Source organism: Vulpes lagopus, chromosome 2, assembly GCF_018345385.1.
Source record: "Vulpes lagopus strain Blue_001 chromosome 2, ASM1834538v1, whole genome shotgun sequence".
Lineage (NCBI taxonomy): Eukaryota > Metazoa > Chordata > Mammalia > Carnivora > Canidae > Vulpes > Vulpes lagopus.
Genome location: NC_054825.1, coordinates 8,807,518 through 8,831,602, shown reverse-complemented (window position 1 = coordinate 8,831,602; position 24,085 = coordinate 8,807,518). Strand labels below are relative to the sequence as shown.

Sequence of the window (24,085 nt, the reverse complement as noted above, 5' to 3'; positions counted from 1 at the left end):
GCCAGAATCTCACCAGCGGAGGGAAAGATGGTCTTAGAAATGCAGTTGCCTTTGCCAGGCCGGCCGGCACCAGCACACTGGCACAGACGTGGGTTCATGTGCCCACCCAGCTGGTGTGTGGGAGCATTTTGCAGATGGGCACCTGCGCTAACGTGAATGCTTTGGGTTTTCTCTTTCAGCTACTGAAGCCGTCCCGGATCCAGCAGAAACAACTCCTACAGTCGGTAATCCTTTTACTGCTCCTTTCGGGGCTTGCTACCTATTGACGCTCTAGGGGGCTCCCTGAGGCTACAGTCAGGCTTCGGGGGAGAGGCTGTGGGCAGGGAGAGGCTGTGGGCAGAGCTGGCCCCTGGTCTAGTCTCTGCCTCTAAAATTTGTCTAATTGTGAATCTGGGCCAGTGTACGAGTTTGGCCTAAAGAAAATAGTAAAAGTTGAATTTGAAATCTTCCCATGCTGCTGCTTAGCCATTTAATGACCCAGTTCTAAAATCAATATCTATCCTTATCCTTGCAATTATCCTATTTCAGATGCAAAGATGGGAATTCAGAAACACAGTATCTGAAATCAGAGCTAGGCTGGAAAAACCAGTGACTGCATTTGTAATCTCTAATTTGACTTTTCCCTATGGGGCTTGGGAAAAGAAGTGAGAGATGGTATAGAGTACTGGACTTCGGGGTTTGTGTCGGTAAAAACTGCAGGAAAGTCCTATTAAGAATTACTTGCCGAAGTAAGGGGAGTGGGGGAGGGGGACGTGGAAATTAAAGTGAGGAAGCTCAGGTCCCATCGGGGTCCTCCAAACACCTGCTTAAGATCCATTCTCAACCTTGGCTCCGGGGGGCTCTGGGTCCTTCTTGCCTCTCTTAATTTGCTGATATACCCAATGCTTGAACCTACACTCATGAGTTCACTTTAGAGCTCTCAGTCTCTGGCCTCTTCAAGGATTTACCAGATCCCCTGTTATCCACCTACTGGGGGAATCGCTCTTCCCGGTCCTTGACTTAAAATTGTCTTGAGCCTTAAAGCTGCCTTTGTGGTGCTGCTTTGGGGGAGGTCCATGAACAAAACCCAGTCCTTCTCACCTGGACTCTTTGTGAAAGCATCGACCCTATTACCTTGGGGCCTCAGGGGTATGAGATGGTTTCCTTTTCTCCTTTTCTTAATTCAGCCCACATATGCACTATCTCAGGCCGCCAAACAACCAGAATTGCAAAAGCAAATCAGACAAAATGGAAATACCCACTTTATAATATCTTTCATTTTATGGAGCAAAGACAAAACTAATTGGATTCAGTGAATTCATCTATTTATTTAACAGATATTTCTTGAGCCCTTTCCCTGAACCGAGCACAACTCCACATGAAGATGTAGAAGTGAGCCCAGCAGGCAAAAATCCTGCCCTCATTGGGCTTCCTTACCAGGGGGACAGGTCAGGATCATTTATGTGTTTCCACCACAATAGCTTGTTCATGAAAGTAAATCAATATTGAATCAAGAGTTGTAATATGTTTGATTATGTTAAGGAGCCACTCCCCTTTCATATTCAGACCTCGGTGCTGCGGTATAACTAGTATAACTAGTTAGATCAATGAAAATGAGCAATCAGTGTTGGAAACCTAAGGTCAGAATTAGGAAGGTTTCTATACTTCGAAACCCTAGGAAATATTTACTCTGCAGAGCACCAGACAAGCAGCCTTCCTGACCCACGCAGGGAGATTATACTGTCCTGGGAACCAACAGACAATTGTCACGTCCATCTTCGTGCAGCCTTAGCTCCAACTCAATCTCACCCAAGAGCCTTTCTTATTTGTAATTTCACATTTCAAAAGTCATTTTTGTGTCTAATTTTAGTACATCTGAGACATAATTGCTTCAAGTAAAAAGGTATCTTCTAAAATTTCCGTTCGTGGGTGGGATTTTTGTTTGGAGTTTATCTGATTTCAGTTTTGGCTTTGTTTTACAATTTCAGCATCAGCCTCGGAAGAGACCACTTCACCTGGTAATTTTATTTTCATTCTTGCTTTAGACAAGTCACAGATGGCTGAATGGCTTTGCATATGGTTAGGGTTAAAGTTTATACATCACCAGAAACTAAATATCAAGGTCACATCAAACTAACACAAGGTGCTCACACATTCACTGAATGCTTAGGAACTGGGGCAGACAGTGCTCGCATCCCTTCCATATGGAGGACACTGTGATGCCCACCGTGCACTCTTGACCATTGGTGCACCTGCAGATCTCGGAAATCAAGTTATAGTGACATAAGCCTCCCTCAGAGTCACACGCTTGGGAATTCAATGAGTTCATTCTTTTAACAGCACAGGACTTCAGGCATCATGGGCAAAGCTATCCCTGTAATCTGCATTGTCAGAAAATAATAGAGTACCGCATCTCTGTGTGTGCTTCACAATACAGTACACCACCCCGGTCATGTGCAAATTTTTAAAAATAATTTGCGTGACTAAATAAGTTGGGGAAATACCACTAAATAAGTTGGGGAAATTTCACTTGAAGATTCACAGTCTGTTAGCCCATTAAAGTCTCAACAAATCCTATAGTAAAGGGTCTTTTTTTTTTTTTTTTAACACTTGGCTGGACCCAATACTTCTCAAATTTCTTTGACCACTGAAACCTTTGGAGTAGAAATGCGGCATCACAGAATTTGGAGCCCAAGAATCTTGGCTTATGTTCTGACTCTAGCCTTAGCCAACTGGGCGATAGTGAGCAAGTCCCCTTAACTTCCAGAGCCTCCTTTCTTCCTTCTTCTGGAGAACAGGAGGAGGAAGCTTGTCCTGGAGATTGGACGGCATACACTGGTGCAAGAACACAGTGGTGGGAACTTGGTAGTCACACTACTAAGCATGTGTGCACTACCATGTGCTGAGTCTCACCTGGCTCTCTAAGCAGCACATGTGTCTTTATAAACTTCCCTCTTGGGGGTCCTGAGGATCATTCTAGGGCTTGAGTTAATCAATATATGACTAAGTAAGTTGGAGAAATACCGTCTCAAAACAAATAAATTCAAGTCAAATTTTCTCTGAAGGTAAACTGTTGTGACAGTAGTTCATGGTACATATTTCCAAAATTTCAGAGCCCTCTGCTAGGCTTGGGAGAAACTGATCTCTAAGAAAACATACAATGAAATCAATTTCTCCTTGGTGGTTGGATGTGTGAGAATCAGCTGCCAGTTCTCTCAGGCAAGGTCAAGTTCAACATGGCACCATCTAGCTTTTTTATTTTCAAGATTTGGAAGAAATCATAGAGACTGTTCAGACCTGAAATCACAAACAGGCAGCCCATGGGCCAGTTTTGATGCAGGGAGGGGTTTTGATTCAGACAACAGAGTTTTTTGTTTTTGTTTTTAAGATTTTATTTTATTCATGAGAGACACACACAGAGAGAGAGAGAGAGAGAGAGAGAGAGAGAGGCAGAGACACAGGCAGAGGGAGAAGCAGGCTCCATGCAGGGAGCCTGATGTGGGACTCGATCCCGCATCTTCAGGTTCAGGCCCTGGCCGAAGGCAGCACTAAACTGCTGAGCCACCCGGGCTGCCCCCAGACAACACAGTTTTGCCTTTGCAATGTTTAATTTGATTTTAATATTTAAAATGAGCAATTTCGTATAAAAGTCCAGATTTCAAGCTTTTTTGGAAATCCCAGAGCGCTAGCATGAATTTTGGCAAGGCACCAATTGCCTGGGGTTGAGTAGAAAAGGGACCCTTTCCACGGGCAGTGCTATTTGGTTTCTTCCTGGCCTGTGCCAATTATTTCTGGGGCTAGAGTCATGTCCATCTGAACGCTTGGTGCCTCCCAAACTTCAATACGCATATAAATCACCTGGAGATCTTTTCCTTTTAAAGATTTATTTAATTATTTAGAGAGAGAGGGAGAGAAAGAGAGAACAGAGTACAAGTGGGAAGGGTAGAGAGAAGCTCAAGCAGACTCCTTGCTGAGCACAGAGCCTGACGTGGTCCTCTATCTCACAGCCCTGAGATCATGACCTGAGCCAAAACCAAGAGTGCAACGTTTAATTAACTGAGCCATTCAGGCGTCCCACATGGAAATTTTTTTTTTTTATTGGTGTTCAATTTGCCGACATACAGAATAACACCCAGTGTTCATCCCATCAAGTGCCCCCCTCAGGGCCCGTCACCCAGTCACCCCCACTCCCTGCCCACCTCCTGTTCTACCACCCTCTGTTCGTTTCCCAGAGTTAGGAGTCTCTCATGTTCTGTCTCCCTTTCTGATATTTCCACTCATTTTCTCTCCTTTCCCATTTCTTCCCTTTCACTATTTTTTATATTCCCCAAATGAATGAGACCGTATAATGTTTGTCCTTCTCCGATTGACTTATTTCACTCAGTATAATACCCTCCAGTTCCATCCACGTTGAAGCAAATCCCACCTGGAAATTTTTTAATGCAGACTCTGATTCTGCAGTAGTTCTGGGGTGGGTCCTGAGGCTTTGCATTTCTAACAAGGTGATACAGATGCTGCTGGTCCATGGACTAGCCTTTCAGCTGCAGCAGCGGAAGCTGAGAGATGCAAAGGGACTTGTCCAAAGTCACCTGTTTGGTTACACAAAGAGCAGAGACTAGGGCCCAGGTCTCTTGGGTCCCAGACCCAAATACCACCTTCCGCATGATTTATTTCCCTTAGCTTAATGATACAGAGAATAGGAAAACCAAATAGGAACAGAGCATAATCAAATATGGACACAGCTGAAAAATAAATAAATAAATAAAAAATATGGACACAGCTGGAACATAATTTGTAAAAAGGGTGATTTAAAAAAAAATGTTTACCAATCAACTTGATGGACAAGGATGGTATTTAATTAAAATCTCCTTAAATTGTGCTTGTTTTGACAGTCCCTGCCTCCATTTCAGCCGCAGATTCGGTCCCTGCAACTGGTAACAACCTTTCTGCTGATCTGTCCTCTTACTGCCTTTCGGGGATATTGCTGTGTTGAAATTCTATCGGGCTAGTACACCTACACTATTTGGGTCACTTGGCTGAATTAATTCCTTAGAAAACAGACTAGAATCCAGAAACCGACACAGAGGGCCTCTACACAGCTAAGCAAGCGTAGGTCCCAACATTCAAGCTCACATGAGAGTGTTGACAGAGCCTGTTGTTCTTACTTCCTGCACATGCGTAACAACTGGCTATCTGGTCTCCCACCGACTGTGTATTATGAGAGACAACAAACTAGGGAGAGGTAAGGGGACAGGAAGGGGGAAGGGCTGCTCATAGAACAGCCACCGTGGCAATTGCAGGGAATGCTAACAGATAGTCTGACGGCCAGAGAAGTGTTCAGAAACCCATTAAATGTCACCAGACTTTCTAAATGTTCCGACTTGGAGCCAAAATGCCCCCTAACCTCAACATCCTTTGAGATGCCCTGGATGACAGCCCTGCACAACAGTGGTTTCTTCCTCACGAGCCTGAATCATGCAGGTTAGACTATGGCTTCTATTTAAAAGGAGCATATTTAAAAACATGCTCCACTTCAGGAGAGGGTTCGTCTATAATGGCTCATGTTTTATTCTGGATGCCTTAACCCTTATTCAGGAGCTTAAGAAATAACTAGTCCTCAAACTTTAATTTTTCCAACAACGAAAGCAGGTAAATGAGATCATAAAAGAGGCAGAACTGGAAAATGCATAAGAACTTTCCGATCCACGGACTGACTTTCCTGTTTGTGTTTCCTATTTAGGCATCATTTCTACTTCAGCAGAAGTGACTTCTTCACCTGGTAATGCCCTCTGCCCTGGTAATGCCCTACTGCAAATGTAGGCAGATGGGACAGCAAGACTGCCTGTGCCATGTCGCCAGGGCCAAAACCAGGGCAGCTCTGGGCGGGGGTCAGGAGGGGAGGAGTGTCGGGTTGTCACTGTCTTTGAGCAGAGTGCCCAGTCTGGGCCAGATGCTATGCCAGGCACAAGGTGGTGGTGGTGCTTCCTGGGAAGATAGGGGAACTCCTGGCCAGGTGAGATCACCTGTCATAGATTCTCACCATCACATGTCTCTCCTTCATAGCGCTGGTCACAGCTGCACTTTTACAGAACAGGGGCCATGTCTAGCTTTCTTTATTATTTTACTTCCGCATCGAGTGCAGCGCCTGCCATAGAGGAGATGGATGAATCAAAATCTGTTGATTAAATAAAGTCCTTGATTTCTATGCTCCAGGGACAGAGAGAAAAAAATGAGTTAACTATAAAACAATTAATTTGATAGGTTCTGACCAATTGCCTTTTCTTATTTTCAGAATCTTTTAGTGTTACTGTAACCACCTTAACAGGTAATTTTGATGTTATCTATCCATCTTACTTGCTATAAATTATCTTATTCGATTTTCCAGGGAGCTCATTATACATTTTATGTCCTAATCCAATTATTTTATTCTCTAGAGTTTTTAAATATGTTTATATTGACCTGACTCGCATAGGCCACCCCTGTACCCCCGATGATGAATGAATTACAGACAGTCCAGCTAAATGCATGGGCCAAGGGGAAAATTAGTTCAGTCAATTCCCAAACTCAAAAGCAACTCATTCACTGGACTGATGGTGGGGGGGGGGTCTAATGCCCATGGTGGGGGTTTCTCTGGAGATCAACCACAGTGTGGGTGTTGGCAGAGTGGTGGAAAGTCAAGCCATGGCTTTGACTGATCCTCCTTAGACGTTCATCCAGCATTCAGTGAGGATGGTCACGTGCCAAGCTCTGTGCCAAGGTTTGGAGGGATACAGAGTTGACCACGGTGACAAGTAACTTTTGTACGATAATCTTGAGTGATGCTGGTTGCGCCTGAGGAGTTCCTAATGTGACTTTAGGGTGAACAATTTTACAAATAGAGGGTTAGAGGTTTATTTGTGGGGAGGATAATAAAGAGGGTGATCTCCCCTGCTCTAGGCACTAAAGCAATTAAATAAAACACCAGACTTGACACCAAAATATGGCTTTTGTTACTGGGAAGGACTAGTTGGTGGGCATCTCTTAGTACCAGAGGCAAATGGACCTACCCCACTTCCTTACCTGCAGTCTGGGTCTTGGGACTACCCACCTGGAGAAAATTCCAATCTGCAAAGCTCATCATTTCCTGTGTCACTGCCTTCCAAACATTTGAGGAGAGGAGGGAGGACTAGGCAAAGGAATCCCTCCATTTACAGAATCTTTATTAGGTTAGCCCATGTTGGGAGAAACTTGGACCCATGGTTGTTGCCATCTGAGCAGGTAATGTCCACCTTCTCCAAGGGGAGAAGTTAAAGGGTGGGCAAGAGGAATGGAGACCTGAGAAGTGGAAGGGTGGCCTAGAGGCAATGGAGGATCTAGAGATGCCCTGTCATCACCCCTGTGATGGGAAAGCAGGAGCACAAGCCAGACCAGTCACACTGATCTACGACGGCCACCTTTATGTCTCCTGTATCTTAGCAACACGTATGCCTGATGTGGCTGCCTTGTTATTTTTGTTCACCTGCAGCTTCAATAACAACCGCTGTGACCTCCACACCAGGTACAACACTGTCTCCTAAACCATTAAGTGCTTCATCTTGGAATTCCATTCATCAGACTAGGCTGTTCCATGGAAAGTTTATCCCCAACACAGCCTCAGGAAGAACAGAACCAGGAGTCCTCTCCACTGGTTTTTAGGCTGCTTCTTCTCTTTTCCTACAGATACTTCTTCAACCTCAGCAGAAGTGACCTCTCCCTCAGGTAAAGGCTCTCTTGTTGTGTGGTTTAAATTAAGGACGTCAACCTCTTACTTGCCGTATTCAATTTAGAAAATGAGCCCACATAAGGACCATTTTGACCACAAAATAGACTGAATGAAAAGACACACTGAAGTGTCCTTTCTCCCATTTTTAAGGGTCCTGTTTTCTCTATTCCTATATAGATGTATCTTCGACTTCAGTAGAAGTGGACACGCCCTCTGGTAATGTGTTTTGCCTGTCACATTTCTTAAGTTAAACATGATCCACTCTCCCCCCTTCTGTTGGACAAATGAGCACATGTACTGAATATTTCGTTTGTGGTATAAGCCCTGATGTAAACAGAAGTCCCAGCATCCTTTTCACAGAAATGAAGCTTCATGTTCTCATCATACATCCGTAGTCACAGGAGTGGTCCCTCCACCAGGGAACACCCTCTGCTTGTCGCCCTGGTCTTGATCAGATGTGCCCACGGGAAGTGAGGGACTCCAGGCTTCCACTTGCTTGGTGGTGTGTGTTATGTTATGGGTGATGCTTTGACCCATCAGCACACCCAAATGCGAGAGAACTGGATCATGATAGTGTTGGTTCTACCATTTGCAATTCCATCTTCTACCAAACTGTTGTTCAAACCAAAACATTCCATTGTCTTTTTGCTGATATTTCAGTTTCATTTCTCATTGTTTCCAGATACAACTCCCACTCCAGGAGAAGAGGCCTCTTCCCCAGGTATGCTCTCTGCTCTTTACTGTAGCCACGGTGAGTGACTTCCTTAGAAACCCCAGCCCGGCAGGAGCAGACACACCCAGAGGAAGCACCTCCTATTTCCCCAGGAGAGGTCAGGAGAGAGGAGAGAGAAAGGTCCGGAAGTTCCAGGCCACTGGAACCAACAGTGGTCATGACCCTAAACATGGTGAAGGCAGATGCAGGGACAGGATTAAGTAGGACAAAATAGCATTAGGTGTCAACCCTGGAGGATACCTTGGAGATGACCCCTGGCGGTGATTCTCAAAAGCTGATGTGCAGGTGAACGGCCCGGACAACTTGTTGATGTGCAGATTTGGATTCAGTGGCTCCCGGTGGAGCCTGGATTCTGCACTTCTCCCAGGCTCCCAGGCGGTGTCTATGCTGCTGGTCATGGGCCACATTCGGGGAGTAAAATGCTGAGCCACTACCCTTGTTTTGGAAGAAAATGCGACCCAGAGAAGGAGGAGACTTGCCAATGTCTCAGCTCAGGCAGTCATAAATATGGCAAACCGTGTGGCTCAAACAACAGAAATTTACTTCCTGCAGTTCTGGAGACCAGAAGGTCCAAGGTCAGGGTGCCAGCAGGGTCGATGTCTGGTGAGGGCCTCCCCTTGGGTTGAAGATGGCCACCTTCTCACTGTGTGCCTACAGGACCTTTCCTCAGGGTGTGCTCCCTGAGGGAGAGAAAGAGAGAGACAGAGAGACAGATTGTGTCTCCTTATAAGGACACTAATTCCAGCAGATCAGGGCCCCCCCTTACGACCTCACTGTACCATGATTCCTTCTTCAGAGGCCCCATCTCCAAATACAGCCAAGTGGGGGGTTAGGGCTTTGCATGTGAACTTTGAGGGGACATAACTAAGCCCCCAGCAGTCACAGAGCAAGGCAAGCTGGGTCTCCCGGCTCCCACACAAGGGTCCTTTCTGCTCCCAGGCTTTGCTGATGAATCTATGTGACTCCACCCAATCCAGCGGACACTGATCTCTTCAGGAGCGAGGCCTACTGCCTGCTTGCATTTTATTCTTTCCTTTCTTTTTGATTCCTGGTTACTTTGAAGACATAACAGCGTAAAAGGCAGAGAAACCAAGTTTAGAAGCTGTCTCTCACTTAGATTTAGGGATTGTCTTCCTCCCTGCCCCCTTCCATCCGTCCCTCCTTGCTTCCTTCTTTCCCTGCCCCCAACAGGACCTCTACTTTTGGCAGGTTCCTTTCGCTGGTCATGCTCACTAGCTCTTGACACTGCAGGAGGTGAGCTTTTCTTTGCAGACCCGGTTGATGGTAACTGGGTTGCTTTTCACACAGTCAGGTGACACTCATGCACTTTATTGTCTTTAGGAAAGCACGACAGCAGAATCACTTCCTGCCTCTCGAGTGCAAGGACAGATGTGGTGGCCGTGAGACCATTCCCTTCCTTCTCCCTCATCCTTGTCCCCCTCACAGCACACAGAGGGAATGCAACTCCCATATTTTATGCTCCGGAAAGGCAGAGTGCTGTAGGAAGGGCGTGCGCTTCGGGGCCTCCCAGGTCAGAGCTGAGGATGCTCCAGGCGTGTCCTACAAGCTGTCCTACAAACGTCTGAGTCTCGACGTCCTCATCTCTCAAACGCTGCTACCACTTCCCTGGAATGGCTGTTGCAGGGATTCGAGATGTAAATTGTAGGACACGTCATGGATGCTCCAAAAGGAAATTGCTCATCTATCTTGCAAAATGCCAACTTCTCACACACCCTTTGACTCCTGGATATGTGCGTCCGCAGGATAAATAAGCAGGGTGGATTCTATTCCGTGCAGCTTGTGCGTCGGGCTTATTTTTCATAAACTTGTAGTATACAGCATAAGATTTCAATGACATCCAACTCGAGGGCTTTCTTTTCTTTTTTTATTATTTATTTAAATGCAATTAACATATAATGTATTATTCGTTTCAGAGGTTGAACGCTTTCTTTTCCCTGGAAAAAATTTCTCTCTCTCTCTCTTTTTTGGCAGCCATAAATCTGATTTCAACAACAGTGACATCATCACCTGGTAAAGATCACATGCCTGTTGCTTGATTAACCCTTAGTTTCATAGTAATTCACACAACCAGACTCTATCATAAAATTCATTGTTATTTTTCCTACCTTGCTTCCCTCTGTATATTTCCCATAGATTTACACCTCTCATATATGATCTTTCTCTTATCTAAACATTTTCCTGAGAAATCTGATTGGTTTTATTCATGTAATTGTCCTGATCAAATTATTTTATTCTTTAGATGTGTTTGTATTGACCTCACATAGGCTCCCCAATAAACATTTTTCCTACAAAATCTAATACTTTTATATTGTTCCTATAAACATTCTGTATATTTATAAGAACTTCTTTTTCTGGCCATTTATCAAATTATTTTCTCTTTGGAGAATAATACTACTTGTTACATTTTTTTTAAATTTTTTATTTATTTATGATAGTCACAGAAAGAGAGAGAGAGGCAGAGACACAGGCAGAGGGAGAAGCAGGCTCCATGCACCGGGAGCCTGACATGGGATTCGATCCCGGGTCTCCAGGATCGTGCCCTGGACCAAAGGCAGGCGCCAAACTGCTTCGCCACCCAGGGATCCCCCCACTTGTTACATTTTGATAAGAAAATAAAACCTAGTGGACAGTACTTCTGTACCTAAACCTAAGGGGAAACTCAAACAAAATTACTAATGCCTAAATATTTAGAAAATGTGTGGCTCTTTTACATATTTGAATATAAATATATGATTTTGAGAATATGCATCTTTTAAGCTGTTTTTCTCTTTTACAGTTACAGTTTCAGTTGGCGAAGACATGATTCCTTTATCTGGTAATTTGTATTTGTTTTAAGCACTTAAATTATCAAATCATTATTAATACTATTAGGGTCACAGTTTTTTTCAAAGTCCCTGCTCTTTACAGAAAACTTGTATGAGCTAATAAGTATATACATGTGCAGACAAGGATGTGTACACACACACACACACACACACACTTTTGTGGGTCAGAAGCCCTAAATTCACCTCCTGGAGCCTCATCCAAAAGATATTTGCCTTTGTTCATAGTTCAGACAAGCATGGTTATCTTCCTCCAATATCACAGCAACACATTAGATGAGGAGCAAGCAACTGTCCTAAATCAAGATACCATAGCCACAGGGAAACCATGACCAGTGGTGCCTATAGCATTTGCTAAGTATCTTTTATGGGCCACCGAGAGCAAAAAGTTAGAAAAGTCACTAGCATCCACTTTATATGAAGACAAATTATTTTACACACATTTGTGGGTGTGGCACCACCAACACAATATAGATTTTTAAAATTATTTTTACTTTTAAAATCACCTGTCTTGAAGTATAAATATATACAATAAATTGCTCACATCTGGGAGATTCTTCTAATGGATCCAACTGTGTAACCACCACCACAATCGGGATACGGAGCATTCCCATCACCCCAAAAAGTTCCTTCATGTTCCTTTGCATTAAATCCCCCAGGCAAACACTGTTCTGCTTTCTGGCACTGTGGATTAATTTGTTTTTCTAGAATCTCATATAAATGGAATCCAGTAATATGTTGCTCTTTCGTGTCTGACTTCTTTTGCTTAACAAATTGTTTTTGAGATTTGTCCATCTGGTCCCTTAATATTGGTACTTTGTTCCTTTGTATGGCTTACTAATGTTCCATTGGGTGGATGTCCCTCAATTTACCCCCTCCCCCGTGGGTGGGCTTGAGGGTGCTACCCAGTTTTTGTCCCGGGTGGAGAATGCTGCTATGTACAAATCTTTCGGTGCCCATCTGTTTTCAGTAAACACCTACAAATGGAATGCCCCGGCCACAGAAGATACTTTTTACAGTTCAAATGTTGGCTTTTATTCAGCAAGAGTAGAAGAAATTTTATGGGATAGATTTTCCTTGCTAAGTCAAGCCAGTGCCTCAACAATTCTCCTCCAGAGAGTGGGGTTTTTCCCATTTTGTTTTCTCTGGGTTTTTAGTATTTTTGTTTAACAATGAAATTCTTAGTTATCTGGGCAACTAGGCTGACAACACCTGCTGATCTTCAAGGGCTTCAGTTAATGCATGTTGGACTTTTTATGAGAGAGGGAGTGTGACAGGAAGGAGGGGACGAGGAAGGGAGGGACAGAGAGACACAGAGAGAGAGGCAGCACAGGGCGTGGAGGACTTCACTGCAGTGTCATTTCTTCCCAGGCAAGTGACACAGGGCAGCAGAGGGTGGCTGTTGCACCCGTCACCCAGTCCCCTGACTCGCTCTCTCTTCTCCTGCAGATCCGGACCTGCGCCTGGTGGGCGGGCGCAGCCGCTGTGAGGGCCGGGTCGAGGTCCGCCACCAGGGCGTGTGGGGCACAGTGTGCGACGACCACTGGGACATTAGGGACGCCCGTGTCGTGTGCCGCCTGCTGGGCTGTGGCCCCGCACTTGCTGCCCTGGGACGTGGCCGCTTTGGCCTGGGCTTGGGGCCCATCCTGCTGGACGACGTGCACTGTGTGGGCACCGAGGACGCACTGGGCCACTGTCGCCACTCGGGCTGGGCGCGACACAACTGCCGGCACCAGGAGGACGCGGGCGTGGTGTGCGCAGGTGGGTCCCCGGGGCTGTGTCCTGCTTCCTCTGCCAGCACTCCAAGGTCAAGCAACGGCCTGGTGGCCAAGGCGCCAGCAGCTAGGATGGTGAGGGCCTATTTGTCACCTACCGCTGGGCTCAATATTTTCCTGGCACAGCCTTGTGGTTTTATTCATTGGCTTTGCCGAATTCCAATTCAGGGGAGTATTTGTGCTGAAATAGGGCTACAAGATTATGAGGTCGAAGGAAGAAGTGAGTGTAATACAATGATGAAGGACATACAACTTGAGGTGATCAGACCACAAAGACCCTTTTTCAATTTCTGATCTGATCATCCAGGCACAGTCCTTGGATAACCTTCTTTACCTTGACCTGGCCCCTCAGAAGTCAGTACCCTACAAAATCCTGGGTTCTCCCTGTGTCCCTTTCATCCACAATTTGGCCTGCACCTTTCCTGGAGTACTTTTTATTACCACCTGATACCCCTCTTGGCATTCGGACCTCCAGAGGTTGACCCTCCCCTATGTGGAGTAGCACTTTCTTATATTTGCCCTAAATTTACCCAGGTATGTTTCAAAAAGTTATGCAGTTCTACATTTGGTGAATAAGTCTGAACTCCCTTTGTCTGTTCCAGCCTTAGTTTTTTACAAGTAAACAAAGGAATCTCTCCCAACGCTTTTGTCTTTATGCGGGAGCTATTCTTGTTTTGCACTGAAATGCATGGTAAATAGATTAATCATCGGGGTCCCCCAGAGACAGGCAATCCTGCAGAGAAACCTTATGATAAGAGTCTACCTGGAGTCTTGAGATCCTTATCTTCCAGATTCTCACTTTCACTGTGTCTATTCATAGTTCCAGCCATTCCTCCTGCTGTTAGGGGGCCCACTGGAAAGGATAATTCATTTTCCATTCCTGGACTATGTACCATAGGGTTTGCTTTTCACTGGAAACAGTGACCAAAGGACCAGACAGAGGTCTGGGGCCAAGAATATCTGAAGGGGTTGAGTGAATCTGGCCAGCCACGCTTCCTGGGCTAGGCCCTGGCCCTGCGTTACTATCCTGCCTGGCTTCTGGGCTGGGGAGGCCTTTGAGAGCCACAGACTTCCTATGTCCAAGCCCGAGATCCCAAGTATGCCATATGCCTGGGAAGGGACATCAACCAGATGCCTACAGACAACAGTGTTTATAACCTGCAAAGCCGGTATTTACTGTTCTCCTGCTCTAACAAATCTTGGTGTTGATGACATCCATATTCTCAACACTACTTCATACACGCAGGAATCCCTCCTTCTGGCTCCATCAGGAAGCCCTTGTCCTCTGCATTGCCCTAGAATATTTTCAATCCATTGTCCTCCAGCTGTAATGGCTAAATTGAATGAGCCCATTTCTTGGTACTGAGTGTCTACTGCTGGCTACATCCTCCTCCTCCAGCGTTTCTGCACTACATGTCTACTGCTGGCTACATATTGCTCCAGTGTGTCTGCACAGCTGACATGTGCTTCTCACCCATCTCCCCATACCAGGTCCAGCTGCCTCTGCTGTACCCAAGGGCAACGGTAAGCCCTCCCCTCTAGGCTGCGGTAAGGGGAAGCTGAGAGAGCAGTTGTCCCGGGGATAAAGAACAGGCTTTTCTGTGTCTCACTGAGATCTCCAGCATCTCCATCTACTTGTTGGGCTTTCAGAATTTGGAGAAGAAGCCCCTTAACACCTATGCTCCCTACCTCTTTGCTCCCACTCTCTTTCCCCAAACTACCTTTCATACAAAGCCTCTGATAGATGTACGTTCAGCCTCGGGTGTCCTCAACATGGGAAGTGGGCTGTCCTTTAACCCTTTAGACAAGGCTCTGACTCTTAGACCGTGGGACATGTGCCTAGGTAGGACTCCCATGATCTGGTGTGACTTTTGGAAAAGGAGGGACATAAATAAAGTCGGTGGAAGTCAAATCAAGGGTAGAGCCTTGATTGCTGAGCCAGCCCCCACCCAAGGCACCCTCCATGCTTTATAAAGTAAGCACACACCCACATCGTGAATCTACATGTCCAGAGTACCAAACTGTCTTTTTGAGGTTCTCCCCATGCTCCTCCTCCTGCAGCCCGGCTCTCCTGCTTGCCTCACCTCTTCCAAGTCACCATTGACCGAGGCTATCTCCGGAGGCTGGGCTACTCCTCTTGGGACGTCCACTTAAATGATGAGCTGTGCCGCCCTCGAGTCACGGGACGATACCTGATCTTCAACATTCCCTATGGTCGCTGTGGCACCGTCAGACAGGTAACAAGCTGACAAGGTGGTGGTATCTCTGCGGATGGAGGCCAAAGAGAGAGAATTGAATTTTGGAAAATTCAACCACCTGTTAAAAATGCAGTAGGGACAGAGGAAAGGCTCAGTGAGACCTGGAGCAGGCACTAATTTGTCTGAAATTTTCTTTCCTTTTGGGAATTTGGAATACATAGGAAGTGGTGAGTGCTGATGGATTGATGGATAGATCAATGGATGGATGGATGGATGGATGGATGGATGGATGGATGATGTTCTCTTAGCTCCGAAGCCAAGCATTTTCCACAACAGGCTTCTTTATTCACCTTCAGTTCACACCTACTCTGTGGAAGCCATGGTGCTGGGCTTTGGAGAGGACAAATGATCTATCTGACTGCTATGTTCTAACCAGGCAACTAGCTGTATTTCCTCATCTAGAAAGCTTATATCCAGGACATGTGAGGATAATGAAATATATACGTTGATTACGTGTTCTTTAACCACCAGCTTATTTCACAAAACAATGTCATTGAAGTTAAGGAAACAAGTAGACCCAGGATATAGGAAAAGCCTAGAACTACAAAATCATTTTTCTCAGTATATCTAACAATGTAATATGTTATACAGCAGGATCTCCATGTTGTTCCTCTCTTCTTTTATATCCCTATTTAGACACACATGGAAAAACAGCAAACATTTGGCATTGTGGGAGGTTAATTCACTCAAAGTGACCACTCTGACTCCATACTTCACATTTTATCTACTTGGTTATGCAGACCATGGTCATTCTTGTCCTTTTAGCTCTGAAACTTCTAGGTTTTACCTCAGAGCTTTCTACCCCAGGAGCCATGCTGGAAGCCCCATAGTGTCTGGGAGGTGGGCACCCCAGAAGCTTCAGGCTGTCAGGACCCTGCAGCTGGCCTCTGTGGCCCTGGCTGGCCTAGATCTCACAGCACTGGGCCCAGAGGACACAGCAGGTCAGGAACCACTCGGAGTGACAGCCAGTCCCAGGCCACCCACTGCGAAAACATGCCAGAGAAAGTATGATTTCAGAGTCAGTGGATGAGCTACCATCTAGGTGCTGAGGTTGCAGCGGCCAACCACACCGACAGGGCTCCTGCTCCACAGCTCTCACATTCGAGAAAAAGGAGACAGGCACTGAGCAAGCACACATTTGAGAATCATTTCACAGATGTTAAGAAGACAGCAAAGCAAGGAAGGAATAGGAAATGATTTGGGGTAGAAGGAAGGCCATTTGGAATAGGGAGGCCTGAGTCTGAAGGAGATGCAGCCAGGTAAGGTGGAGCGAGAGGAGTGCCCAGGCAGGGGGCAGCTGGCGCCCAGGCCCCCGCAGCAAGCTTGGAGGGCCTGGGGAAGGCGCTGGAGGCTGTCAGCACCAGGAAGCCCAAGGTCACCTTGGAAGGGGCAGGGCCACATGGCCTTGGAGTTGAGCTTCTCCTCTGAGCCTCATCTCCACATTGGGTGAGAGTTGCTCCGAGGGTCAAGGGAGATACTGGTTCTTAGGGGCAAAAAAAGAAAAAAAAATCTGTTTTTAAGGAGAAAGCATAGATATTCGTGCAAGACATAAAGAATGTCTCTGTTGTATGAACATTTCAGAATGGGGGCTGGGAAGGGGGTGGGGAGTAGGAAAGAAAAGGTCTAACAGGGCAGATCTGGTCTGAGCTGCCGGGATGGTCCTCGGAGGTTCCGAGGCAGAGGTCAAGGACCTGAGTCCCAGGAGCAGAGCCTTCCTGAGCCAACGTCTCGAGCCAGGCTGAGTCTCTGGGTGGCTCGGGGGCTGTGGGGACCAGGCCGCGGGGGGCAGTGGTGGCCTGCACAGTAGCCATCAGCACCTGTTAGCCCTTCAAGTCAAGCTGGGCCGGACCCACCGTTCACAGGGGGCCAAGAGACGGCAGAGAGGAGGGGGCCAGCGGCCTGGCTCTGTGCTTGCCTGAGATGCCAGGGCCGAGGGCGGGGGACGCGGGGGACACTTTGGCAGAGCGCACCAGGTAGCCACTAGCCCAGGCCTCCCACCACACCTTGTACCAGCACAGCTGGGCCCTCACGGGAGGGAAGAAGGGAGGCCGGGCTCGCACACCCGGGGCTCCCTGCGTGCACCCTGCACTCCAAGGGCCAAGGACACAACGCCACCCCATCGTGGCATTAGGCACCCCAGACGGCGGGCCCGAGGCCTCCCACTTGTGCTCCTCGGCAAGCTGGCCCCGACCACGCACGAAGGTGCGTGCAAGGGAGCCAGAAGCCCCGGCCAGCCCCTGCCCTCTCGTCCCCCCAGGAAAGCCTCGGCTCCCTCGGCTACTCCAACTCCATCAGGGGTCGGACCCGGGGCCACCCTGGCCAAGTCGTCGTGCGGCACAGGGTGCCTCAGCTCAAGTTCACCTGCAGGGCGGAGGGCCCATCTGCCGTTGAAGTCCTTCCTGGGGCTGACGTCCCCAGGGAGAGAGTTGGCTACGACGTGTCCATATCCTTCCTCGAGTGGCCTTTGTCCCCGCCCATGAAGCACACGGGGCTGTACCCTGCCAGCCAGAGGGCGGTCTTCCTCCAGGCCACGCTGCACAGCCCCGACCCCAGCCTGAGGCTCTCTGTGGATACCTGCGTGGCTTCTCCTGACCCACATGACTTTACGACCGTCAAGTACGATTTGATCCGACAAGGGTAAGGGAAATGGAAAGCCATGTAGGGTTGGCTGTTCTATTCCCATGGCATTCCTGTGCGGCATCTCCGGCTTCTCAACTGGCTGCTCTAAGCCACAGCGCTGTGCAACACAGACCTCACCGTGCCCCAGAGGCACAGCCAGGGCCTTTGCCCGCCTCTGATCCCAGCTGGGGACAAATAGTCGTAGAGAGTCTAGACAACTTCCCTTGGATCCCCCAGAGTCCTGGGCAGAACCCTTGTTGTCTGGGACACTGCTGTCCCCTCTCATCCTTTCTCACCCGTGCCTCTCTTCCCTTTGTGTTATGACCTTATTGGCTCCCCATCGGTGGTTCAGGCTCTCGGGGCATCTGGTCTACCTCGGTGGGCTGGCAGGGTTTTCTCAACCTAAACTCTTACAGTCGTGAGATTTATTCTGGCTCCTTTGGTTAAACAAAGGATTCACCAAGTTAGAAGTTTGGTATGACGTTTGCCTTTGTAGCTCCTCTGCCCCCCTAAGAGGAGCAAACACTATGGACGAGCAATTGGCAAGCAGCGCAAAAGGGCAAAAACCCATCACTTACTGCTGGCAGCTTTAAAGTGGTGAGAGCCACGTGAGAAACATCATCGTGGTGCCTGTTTCCAAAAGCCGGGGTGGGGGGTGCAGGGGGCAAGACAGCATCGTGCAGAAGTGGCGTGAGCCATAGCGCGGGAGGTGCGCAGCTGTGGCATGAAACTGCTCCAAGGCTCTGAATGAGAACGCTCTTCCCTTTCAGTTCTCCTTACAAACAGATCAAGGAGAGAGGCACAGTTTGGTGCCAGAATGAAACAACCAAGGCTTTATCCCTCTGCTTGCTTTAGGGTTAAATTGCTCTTTTTTTTCTCCAATTTCCTCGGGTAGAGTCTTAGTGATTTTAGATCTTTCTTCTTTTCCAAGTCACGCATTTGATTTATTTGATTTTCATAAGTTGTATATTCATTTTCACTTAGTTCGAAATATTTTTTTTTAAGTTGAGACTTTTTCTTTTACCTCTGGGTCACTTAGAAGTGTGTTGTTTCATTTCCGAATAAGAATTTTCCAGCAACCTTTCTGTTATTGAGTTCCAGTTGTGCTCAGAGGATGTGTTTTGTACGATTTCTTTTCTGGAAGTTTGCTAAAGGTGTGGTTTATGGTCCAGAACGTGTTTATCTCAGTGAATGTTCCGCGAGGGCTTGAGAAGAGTTATATTCTGCTGTTGTTGGATGGGGTGTTCCATAGATGTCAGTCTATCCAATTGATGGTGCTTTTCAGATCATCAGTATCCTTCCTGATTTTCTGCTGGATTTCCACCCATTTCCAGTGGGTTTGTAGATTTCTCTTTGCAGTTGTTAGTTTTTGTCTGTTGTTACGTGTATATACGTTAAGGATTGTTATGTCTTTTTGGAGGCCTGATCCCTTTATTATTATGCAATACCCTTCTTCATTCCTGATCATTGTCCTGGCTCTGAACTCTGTTTTGTCTCAAATTAATATAGCTACTCCACCTTTCTTTTGATTAGTATTAGCATGGTAAATCCTTCTCCATCCCTATTCTATGTCTTTATGTTTAAAGTTGGTGTCTAACTGGCATCAGTAATTGGGTCTCGGTTTTTCTTGTTGTTTTCATCTACTCTGGCACTCTGTACCTTTAAATCGGCATATTTAGAACACTCATGTTTAAAGTGATTATTGAGGGGTATCTGGGTGGCTCAGTGGGTTAAGTGTCCAACTCTTGATTTCAGCTCAGGTCATGATCTCAGAGTCGTAAGATTGAGCCTCATGTGGGGCTCCGCACTGAGCATGCAGTCTGCTTAAGACTCTCTCTCTCCTTCATCCTCTTCCTCTCCCCACCGCAGCTCTCTTTCTCAAATAAATATTTTTTAAAAAAACAAAGTGATTATTGATATAGCTGGATGAAAATCTACCATCTTGGTAACTGTTTTCTATTTGTTGCAATTTGTTGTTTATATCTACCTCCACTCTCCTTTTGCTGCTTTCTCTGGTTTTAATGGAGCATTTTATATTATTCCATTTTATCTCCTCTTTTGATACATCATTTATACTTTCTTAACTTTTTCCATAGTTGTGCTAGGGCTGACAAAACACTTTTTAAAATAGTCTAAGTTTCATTTTCAAATAATACAACCACTACCTTTAATCTCCCCTTTGGGCAAAATAGAGTACCTTCGGAAGGCAACAGCTCTGGCTAGAATTTAATGACCTTGTTCATTTTTTATGATTTTTTTTTTTTTTACCTAGTACCTTCTATTTCTGCTCAGGAACAGTGGTTTTTATACTCGTGGTAGTGTTTTAAGTTTCTTTATAAAAGAAAGAATGGGTAGTGGGAAGAACTCTGTTTGGCATTCATAGGTCTGGATCCAAGCCTGATTTTTCAAGTCGGGGTGAATTCACATCATACTTCAAGCTAATGCTTGTGGCTGGTTTTTTTTTTTTTTTCTTCTATCAGGTGCATCAAAGACAATACCTATGTCGACCTCCACTCCCACCAGAAGAACACGGCCCAGTTCAAGTTTAATGCCTTCAACTTTCTCAGCAACTATGATGTGGTCTATCTGCAGTGTGAGGTGGCTGTGTGCAAAGTGGGGGACTACTCCTCCCGGTGCTCCCAGGGCTGTGCAGGGCGGGGTAAGAGGGATGTGGGCCCTGTGGAGACCCCGGAAGAGCAGCCTGAGCATCTCCAAGTGGTGGGGCCACTGGAAATCCACAGAGGGACCGGTTGGAGGAAGACCCTTGTGTGATTTCTCAACTTTCCATGTGAATCTATCATTAGAAAGCAAAGCCTATTTCCTTGCAGCAAAGTAATATGTTTGATGAATCAGAAGTTGTCCACACAGCGACAGGTGAAAGAAACAGCAAAAGACATTCTCTCTGAGGTTTGTTGCTAAATAAACCTTCTCTGATCATTAAGCTTGTGAGGAAATCACTCTCTTTGCAGGCTGGAGATGCTGTGTTCTCTGATTCTTTACTACCAAGAACCTGACTGTTGTCTTAAACTGTACATGTTCTAAAGAACAGGGCTCTCTCTATATACCAAATTTCCAATTTAAAGATTTTATTTAATTGACTCCTTAACGCTTAGATGCTAGTAGATGGATCTTTTTGTTTCTGTCCCTCGGGTGGTATGAGAATTTCTTTTCAGATATTGCTAAGAGTCTTAGGAAAAATAAACTAACTGTTGGGAAACCACTGCTTTTTTTTTTTTTCTTTAACTCTACTAACTGGTTAGTTGAATTAGACACGTCAATCATTTGCTCATTTACTCATAATTTAATCAAACCAAGCTCTTCTTGCCTATGTCAAAGGGAATACATTGTGCCTCGGCTCTGTTGGGTTTGGGTGACGGCTTTGACACTGACAGCAAATGAGAGTCAGAGACACAATCACATGAACCACCTGTGACTGCTTTCTGAGCTACCACGCACTCAATCTGGGTCCCAGATCCTCAAAGCTTTCTAGGAAACCTAAGAAGTACACAGGAAGCCTGAGGAGCACAGGATGGCAGGTTCACATATCCCACACCCTCATGGAAAAGGGCAGCACTCACTATAAGGTTTCTTTGTATTTTAACAGAAACTGACCTGTGCTGGGCTCCACACCCTCAAAGCTATCTTTAAATAAACTGTCTTGGGGCGCCTGGGTGGCTCAGTCGGTTAAGCATCCAACTCTTGATTTCAGCTCAGGTCATGATCTCAGGGTTGTGAGATCAAGCTGCATTTTGTGCTCTGTGCTAAGTATAGAGCCTGCTTAAGAGTCTCTCTCCCCCTAAAAATAAAAAAGAAGAAGGAAAACAAATGGTCTTGGACACAGTCAATTTTTTTCACTTGTCAAGAAATATTCAATAACAACATTTAAAATAGGAGTCCTCAAGTCCAATAAATTGTTCCTATCTTTGTCATTCAATAGTACATACGAGTTGAGAACACAGTATGGCCAAGTCCCCAAGGGAGGAGGGCAGGGTTTAGGGAAGCCTGGGAGCTAACCTTGAAGTCCCGAGCGATGAAAATCTGACCCGTGACCCCAGGGCGGGCATTGCTTCTAAAGGGGTACGTCTCTGTCTCCAGATCAACAATCCTCTGGATAAAAATAGGATACTGGCAGGTATTTTGATGGTGTTCCCTGCTTATACCTGGTAGAAGTTGATGGAATGTAATTGCTGGTCAATCTGGTGAAGGCAGCATCTTTAAATCAAAAGTTAATCATTTGTCACCGAGTACCTTCATCTTCAGTCACGTGATTTTAGCATCAGGCATCTACTTCACATGAATTGAGGAGTTTTCCAAGGAGCACTGAACTGCTACAGCTTCTCCTTTCAGAAGCTTATCGGCACATTAACTGCATCTATCCATATGTGTTGAGGAAGTGGGGGGCTAACAGCCTCCAAAGTTGGCATCTTAGAGCTTTTGACAAATGCCTAACATGAAAAGAGTTGACAATGAAAGGACTGAACTTTTAAGAACAAATAAACAAGTGTCCAGAGAACTTCCAGGTCAGCTTCTCCATGTGCGGTTCAGCAGATGGGAGCCAGGAAGCTTCCCCTTCCAAAACACTCCAGGTGGTTCTGAGGAGCGTGGAAATCTGAAAGCCGTGGCCACTGCTGAGCACTGCATGCACTGGATCAAAATGCACTTAATAGGGAGAAACCTGCAACCCAGAAACACCAATGGTGGAGAAAAAAAAAAGCCCCAAGAGAAGCCTGTTCTCTCTAGCTAAAGGATGGGTAAAGGGGTAACCAGGCAAGACAGTGAACTTTACCCAGTAACTGCGTGGTTCCAAACACCATGGGTAAAACTATGTCCCTCCTGCCAGCCTAGCCCACAAAGGTGAAGTGGGGAGCCCAGATTTCCACCTGCCCTCCGGATCCCTTACATCTTCCCTCCCCTCCCCAGGGTGGCATCACCTCTGAGCAGTAATCAGGGCCTCCCCAACATCCCCATGTCAGGTGGAGACCCGGTGGGGAGCCTGGACTTTTAACCCCACTTGGCAGGTATTAGCACCCCTTCGAGACTATTCTGGGGTGGTATCAGAGGAGACGTAGTTTAGAGCCAGGATCTCTACCCCACCCAGAGGTAATGTGGCAAATCCACCTTCCTGGGAGGAGGGGCAGCAAAGGCCACAGGAGTAGCCTGGCTTCCACCCTGCCCAGTGGAAACAAGGTGACCTCCCCACCTTGTTCACACATGTAGGTATTTTCGCCCATTTTACTTTTAGCCTTGCTGAAATGCTTTGTTAAACACATCTCTTGAATGTGGCATAGAGTCGGAGTTTAATGTGGTGAGATATTCTGAAAATTTTGCTTTTAGGAAGCGAGCATGGTGACCACTCTGGTATGACCTGCACTTCTCCCTCGGTGCCATCAGTCATTCAAGCTGCCAGGAGTGTTGGTGGCTGATGGCTCTCAGCCCCCCTGCCCTGCAGGGATTCCCTCCACTCAAGGCAGCTGCCTTGTCCACATGCACAGTCTCCCACCAATGACAAGTCCATAGAGGCACTTAAAGGCCAGAGCACCAAGCCCCATGTAGGGTCTCTCTGAAGGGCCAACCCAGCCCAGGACTCCGTGGAGTCGCCGAGCTTTCTGCTGTAGCCACTTCATCATTCCTCAACCCTCCTGCCCTGGCCCACTTCCCTCCCCACTGACAGGACTTGGGCCGAGGCCCATGCCCCAGGAATCCTTGGGCACACAAACCCCTCTACTGGATGTTGTTTCATAGGACCCAACCCATGATGGTCAGTACCAGGTGTGGCCTGAGGAAGCAGACTCTTCATTGGCAGGTGAAACACAGCCCAACCACACCTCATTTCCTCACTGAATCCTTGCAACTGCAATACTCTGGGGGCTGGGATGGGGGGTGGGCTGCTCAGCAGCCTTCACTCTTTTAAATTGTGCAGATCAAGGCTGAAGGTGACCTGATCAAGGTAGCCCACCAGGTAAGTGGAAGAACTCAAACCCAGGCCACCAACTCCAGATATAGGACCTTTACTTACTTTATCATAGTTTCTCCTGAGGAAATTATTTACTGATATATATTACTTTATTTTTAATTTTTTTTTATTGGTGATATATAGTACTTTAAACTTCTAACGCATTGGTATAGCTCAATAGCTC

At 46.6% G+C, this 24,085-nt stretch overlaps 1 protein-coding gene across 1 annotated transcript in view; it reads left to right on the top strand.

The window, feature by feature from the left end:
• The window catches only part of LOC121476656 (deleted in malignant brain tumors 1 protein-like), a 46,434-nt gene extending 25,426 nt beyond the window's left edge, over positions 1 to 21,008 (top strand). Inside the window, exons 23-31 of the mRNA XM_041730790.1 lie at positions 180 to 224; positions 8,381 to 8,441; positions 10,446 to 10,484; positions 11,251 to 11,289; positions 12,746 to 13,057; positions 14,563 to 14,595; positions 15,133 to 15,308; positions 17,587 to 17,966; positions 20,429 to 21,008. Coding sequence (XP_041586724.1) covers positions 180 to 224; positions 8,381 to 8,441; positions 10,446 to 10,484; positions 11,251 to 11,289; positions 12,746 to 13,057; positions 14,563 to 14,595; positions 15,133 to 15,308; positions 17,587 to 17,966; positions 20,429 to 20,720 — 1,377 coding nt within the window. The 3' untranslated portion in view covers positions 20,721 to 21,008. The remainder of the gene's footprint in view (positions 1 to 179; positions 225 to 8,380; positions 8,442 to 10,445; positions 10,485 to 11,250; positions 11,290 to 12,745; positions 13,058 to 14,562; positions 14,596 to 15,132; positions 15,309 to 17,586; positions 17,967 to 20,428) is intronic.
• The last annotated feature ends 3,077 nt before the right edge of the window (positions 21,009 to 24,085 follow it).